We start from the raw sequence: 6,404 nt of genomic DNA on the forward strand, positions 1-6,404 counted from the left end.
ACTGGGGGGCCCTGGGGCTGGGGGCTGGGGGTGAGCACTGACCAAAAAGGGGTACGAGGGCACCTTGTGAATGATGGAAACGTTCTCTGCTTCACGGTGACAATCACAGGGGTGCACACATGGCTCGATATTCACTGAATCGTACGCCCAAAACGTATGCATTTTATGGCATGTGAATTACACTTCAATAAAGCTGATGTTTTTTAAAGCTTGAAAAGAAGTGATGACTGGGACACCTGGGGGGCTCAGTTGGTTAAGTGTCCGACTTCGGCTCAGGTCATGATCTCACGGCTCATGAGTTCAAGCCCCACGGCGGGCTCTGTGCTGACAGCTTGGAGCCTGGAGCCTGCTTCAGATTCTGTGTCTCCCTCTCTTTGCCCTTCTTCCCGTGCTCACTCTCAAAAATAAATCAACATTAAAAAAAATTTTTTAAAAAGAATAAAAAAGTGATGATTGCTTATCCCCAGTCACACACAGAGATGGGGAGCTGGGGAGCAGGGCAGGACTATGGGACAATATACCGAGCACGGTACTGCGCACATATCAGAGACACAAAATGTTGGGGCGCCTGGGTGGCTCAGTTGGTTAAGAGTCTGACTCTTGATTTTGGCTCAGGTCATGATCTCAAAGTTCATGGGTTCGAACCCCACATCCGGCTCTGTACTGGTGGTGCAGAGCCTGCTTGGGATTCTCCTTCTCCCCCCTTCTCTCTCTCTGCCCCTCCCATGAGCTCACTCTCTCTCAAAATAAATAAATAAACTTAAAAAATTTTTTTTAAAAAGATACAAAAGGTCCTCAGTGTGTTGGCATCTCAGAGACCCTTCTGTGAACAGGGACTCGGGAAGCAGAAGCAGCTAGTGGCTCAGTCCAAACCAGAGCCGGAGTTTTGTGATGAAGGAAGGTCACTGATGAATAAAACCAGCGAAAGGGCCTGCAGCGGAGGACACTGAGGCGGGAAGTACCTGACGTACCCCAGGACGATCGTCCGTCCTTCTGGTGTTTAGGACAGCCCCCAGGCAAAGTACGGGGCGCAAGTGAAAAAAAAATTCCTGCCCAGCCATTGAGATAGGTGTCGTGTTCCATTAGCCTCTGGTTCTTTTCTTTCCATCCCTCCCCCTCCACGCCTTTCATCACAATCCACAAAGCTGAAAGAATCAAAAACTGCATCCTAACCTCAAATGAACCAGGCCGGAAGCAGGGCGTGCCCCAATATTGACAGCAAGAACAGGTTTTTCTCGGCTCCCTCTCAAACAGTTGCATGAGAAAATTTGAAATGCATCTGTCCGTCTGCCAATCATCCCAGATGTGCCTGCCCCAATCCCCATCTCCACGCTCTACACTTAGGAGGCGAGAAGTGGAAGGCAAAAGAAACGCACGTTAACCACCTCCAGGGAAGGGAGCCGCTCGGCCCTTTCCCCGCACCCGTTACCTGTCTGCACTGACGAAGATGATCTCAAACTTCTGGCCTGCCTCCTTGATCTTCCGGTAGGATTCCACCAGGACCCGGGTGAGGCTTCGGCAGGGGGGACACTGCAAGAGGAGAGTGGGGTCCTGCGCCTTGACCCTGGACCTTCGTCTTCCCGTTTCCCGGCCACATACCCGCAGAGGGCGGGTAAGCAAGACCCAAGGAGGAGTGGGATAGCAAGACCCAGCTCATTAAAGAGGCAGAAACAAACATGCCTCTTGTAACCGAGCCTCCCGCACAGGTTCCTCCGGCCCACACGCACGCCAGCAGGCAGCAGTTCAAACCAACCCCCTTGGAGACCAGCAGACGCCTCATGAGAATGGGTGAGAAAGGCCACCCTTTCAGACCAAAGGAAGTAATCTTCTTGCTGCTACTATCATTCAAAATAAGAAGTGCTCAGGGCACGCAAGCCACCCGTCAGGTGCAGGAGGAAGCAAGAACCGGCAAGTGATACCCGAGCAGTCACACCCCCAAAGCCAACCCCCCTGGTCTCAGGGGCAACATCACCGCTTCATTCCTGCTTAGTCTGGACTAAGGGGACCAAACTTAGGGACCGAACACTCACCCAGTGTGCGGAGAAATAGACTCCCACGTGAGACCCCTCCAGGCTGCCGCTCTCCTGGGACTGTCCATTATTTCTAAGCAAGGGCCCCGCAATGACTTCCCTGAAGGGCTTGGGTCCCCAAGGGAATTCCAAACCTGAAAGAGGCAACAGGTGGTTAAGAACGTGAAGACTCTTCCTTTCAGCCTCTGACCCGAGAGTCCCCACAGGGGCAGGGCATGACAGCTCCATCATCAAATAGTATCTGTCAACACACGCTTAGGATCTGGAGCTAAAACACAGGATCAAAGGCAGAACCTTCTCCATGGCAGAGCCCCACCTGCCTTCAAGACAATGGTTCCCGAACCTGGGTGATCGATCACAGGACCCAGCTCCTGGGGAGCCCAGGTCACACTATGAGTCTTGGGATCCGGGGCCAAGGCTGAAGATGTATGTCCAAAACAGAGCAAGACACACTCCCCAGGTAAGTCTGATGATGGGTCAGGATGGGGAGTCACTGCCTCATGTCTTAACCTTGAGTTTTGTCAAGTACCAGCCCCAGGATCGCAGTGGCTCTCCGCTCTGATGCGTTTTTAGAATCAGCTGGAGAATTTTAAAATATGATGCTCCAGGGGCCCACCCCCAGAGATTCTGATTCAGTCGGGCTGGGTTGGGGCCCAGGGAACCAAATGAGAATTAAATCCAGTAAAAGGAAAGAGTAAAACTCACTCAACCCAGATGTTCTCCATTCTGATGACACTTAAGCCCCAGGCAGGAAGAGCAACAGCACAGTGCTTTCTCACAGGGTGGTCTGTGGACCACTGCCTCAAAAGTCGCCTGGGGTTGGGGGAGGGGAGAACGGGAGACACGCAGACTGGGACTAAATGTGCGAATGGCCAAGCCCACCCTGAAACAAACGGACCCAAATATCTCTGGGGGTGGGGCTGGGAAATCTGCATTTTTAACAAGCTCAGAGTAAAGAGAGAGAGAGAGAGAGAGAGAGAGAGAGAGAGCGAGAGAGAGAGAGTGTGTGTGTGTGTGCGCGCGCGCGAAATCTGCATTTTTAACAAGCTCAAAATGTGTGTGGGGGGGGCGTGCTCGCGCACGTGTGCTGCCAAGGGCCATTCTTTGAAGCAGGTGAAATTTTTACCAGGAACATTTGTGACCAGGATTGAATCCCCTAACTGATCAGTAAGCAAGGAAGGGAAGACCTTAGGATGCTTTTAAGACTCCAGGGCCAGTGAGACAGAAACAGACTCGGAGAGCCAGTGATCAGGGTGGTCAGGGCAGCCGACACCTGGCACATTGCCAAGGCCACGGCTGCGGGACTTGGGCAGCACCAAGAAGTGAGGTCAGTCACCCTTGAGGCCGGGAGAGCAACACCAAGTCTATGACTTCACTAGGGTAATATTTTAAAGAGAAAAAAGCCTCACGACCACTGAGGCTACCATGGAATCATCACCAGAAGTCCATCTCTGGGCTCTCGCTGCTTCTCAACGGCCTCCTCAGCCCTCAAGACTGAACTTCCTTTTTCAGAGTCTATCTCCTTTGGCCCATGAATGAGAGCCTCCAGGAGGGACATTCTGATCCCTTTAAAAATCTTAACCCTGACCTGTAGAATACTGTAATTTCATCACGACAATATCCTCTAGCCAAACAAACACCCTCATGTATATTTCGCTTGTATGTTCTCTACCAGCGGGGATGAAGTCAGGGTAGGGGGACAGGGCAGGGAGTATGGGATGGACACGCCAAGCTCCTACCTTCTGGGTCATCACGGATCACCAGCAGCCCATTCCTGCACACGACCTTCCCGGTGGTGGCGTCTAGGAATATTAGTGATGGAATGTTGGAAATTCGGTATTTGTTCCAAAGTTTAAGCTGGAAGAAGTAAAGCGAAAAAGGTGGGTAAGTCCAAGCAGGATAAATCACAGAGTCCTTTTGAGCCCCATCAGGCCTAAGGGGTGAAAGAAGCAGAAGACACTGCAGTACAGGGAAATGAACACGTGAGGCTACAATCCCGTTGGCCTCCGTGGTCTGTGACGCGGCAGGGGAGTCTGAGTCCCACCCAGGCTCAAGCTGCGAAAGAGGCCGACAGAAGGCCACACCTGTTCCAAGACAACTCTCCTCTCCCAACTCTCCCACGGGCACTTCCTCTAAAAGGCACACAGATGAGGGGCGCCTGGGTGGCTCAGGTGATTAAGCGTCCAACTCTTGATTTCGGCTCAGGTCATGATCTCGTGTTTTTTGAGTTCGAGCCCCGCATCGGGCTCTGCACTGATAGTGCGGAGCCTTCTTGAGATTCTCTCTCTCTATGTCCTTCCCCTGCTCTCTCTGTCTCTCTCTCAAAAGAAATACATAAACAATAAATAGCGTAAAGATGAAGATGGATTAGGAAATGAACTACATGTGCGTCCCCAACACCAGGTGGTTAAGGCAGGAAGGGAGGCTTTCTACTGGTGCTTCTGAACCCCATCAGCAGGCAGGTGCTCCCCTGCTTCCCGGCTCTACTGTGCTCCCCGGAGCTCCAAGGGAGAGGGGACAATGCTATCCTAAGCGAAGACCAAGTAGTAGAATCCAGCACTCTCCCCACCTCAGGGGGTTCCCGCACTTGGGAGTACCGGCTGTCACTGTGGGTGTCACTCACCCACAAACACTAGGGAAGCAACATCCTGGGTCGGCTCCAATCCTCAGCTCTCGGTGCCACTCAAAACAACGCACAGTCTACTGGCAGGTTCTTGAGCTTGGCTCAGCCAGCTGTCAGAGGACCAGGGTCTAGGAGGCGCAAAGCTGACAGAGCATGGATGCACCAGCCCGGGGCAGGGAACTGAGGATGTGCAGCCTCCTTTACCGGCTCCCCGCCATCAGGTGGCCCACCGGGTGCTCTGGAACTTAACTGCCAAGCCCAGAAAGCAACATAATTAAACAAAAATGTCCAACTGCCAACGGGAAATGGAAGAATGGCCCACTGGTGATTCAGCTGCAGCCTCCCTTCCGGGGGCCTGCGGCCCCACACGGGAGGGCCAGCTGCCTGGGCATTGGCGGAACGGGGCACGGATGTGTCAAGGGGAAGCAGGCATCAGAAGTCCAGCTGCACAGAGCAGATTATTATTGTTTTTAATTCAATCCCAAGCAGCGAGGGAGTCGGGCGGGGTATCTGCTAAGAACTGCTAGGCTTCCCCTGTCTGTGGAGACCTGGATCTTGGCAGGAAAGGTCGTGGGACCCCACCTTTCCTGTGGGCCCCCAAACCAGCCCTGCAAACAGGAGCGACTCTGCACACACAGTCGGCAGTGACCAGTACTGCATCATTCCAGAGACACCTGCTACGGGCTTCAGATCAAACATTTTTAGGGGAAGATGCTCAACAGCAGAGCAAGACCAGCCCTGCTGGGATTCACTTCCTAAATTTGCAAGCACACAAGACACCAGAATGAGGAGTTGCAAGGATCCAGCCAAGTTAATAATTTTAAAGGGGGGCAGGAAGGAAGATGCAGGGATTTTTCTGATTTAAAGAGTAATTGATGGGGGAAAAGCAATTAATGGAAAAAATGAGAAACACAGCAAACCATAAAAACTGAGATAAAAATCACCCATGACTCACCACTTACAAAAGCTCGGACAACTTTGTATTTCCACCAGTGGCAAACAAGACAGTCCGTTCCTCAGTATTCTTACTAATATTAGTTGGTTTTTTCTTTTTAATTTTTCTTCTCAATGTTTAGTTTTGAGAGAGAGAGGGAGACACAGAATCTGAAGTAGGCTTCAGGCTCTGAGCTGTCAGCACAGAGCCCAATGTGGGGCCCGAACCCATGAATTGTGAGGTCATGATTTAAGCTGAAGTCAGGCGCCCAACCAACTGAGCCACCTAGGCGCCCCCCCCTTTTTTTAAAGTAGGCTTCACACCCAGTGTGGAGCCCAAAGCAGGGCTTGAACTCACAACCCCGAGATCAAGACCTGAGCTGAGGTCAAGAGTCAAAGCCCTAACAAACTGAGCCACCCAGTTGACCCCTAATATTGGTTTTTTTTAATTAATTTTTAAAAATTTTGATGCTTATCTTTTAGTTATTGAAGTTTAGGCATTACACATCTCCCTATTATAAATACACAATTTCTTCCCAGTGTGTTTTGCAACTGGTAAGTGCTAAAATTCATTCATCAGATATTAACTGACAATCTACTATGTGCTAGCCCTAGTCTAGGCACAAAAGATTCAAGAAAGAACAAGGCAGAGGAAGTTGCTGCCTTCAGAGAGACAGACTATAAACAAGAATATAAAAGTAATTTCAGAGACTTCAAGTAATAAAAGAGAAAAGAACAGGGTAAGAGCAAAGGCATGCCAGGGGAGAGTGGTACATATCTTAAATTAAAAAAAATTTTTTTCTTAAGTTTACTTAGTG

General features: G+C 50.8%; 1 protein-coding gene across 1 annotated transcript in view; it reads right to left on the reverse strand.

Moving 5' to 3' along the window:
- The window catches only part of NXN (nucleoredoxin), a 159,869-nt gene that overhangs the window by 24,705 nt on the left and 128,760 nt on the right, over positions 1-6,404 (reverse strand). The window contains exons 2-4 of the mRNA XM_077749655.1: positions 3,770-3,887; positions 2,031-2,164; positions 1,430-1,530 (exon numbers count right to left, since the gene is read on the reverse strand). Of these exons, the coding sequence (XP_077605781.1) occupies positions 1,430-1,530; positions 2,031-2,164; positions 3,770-3,887 (353 nt within the window). The remainder of the gene's footprint in view (positions 1-1,429; positions 1,531-2,030; positions 2,165-3,769; positions 3,888-6,404) is intronic.

Source organism: Crocuta crocuta, unplaced genomic scaffold (genome assembly GCF_008692635.1).
Source record: "Crocuta crocuta isolate KB4526 unplaced genomic scaffold, BGI_CrCroc_1.0 scaffold149, whole genome shotgun sequence".
Taxonomy (NCBI): Eukaryota; Metazoa; Chordata; class Mammalia; order Carnivora; family Hyaenidae; genus Crocuta; species Crocuta crocuta.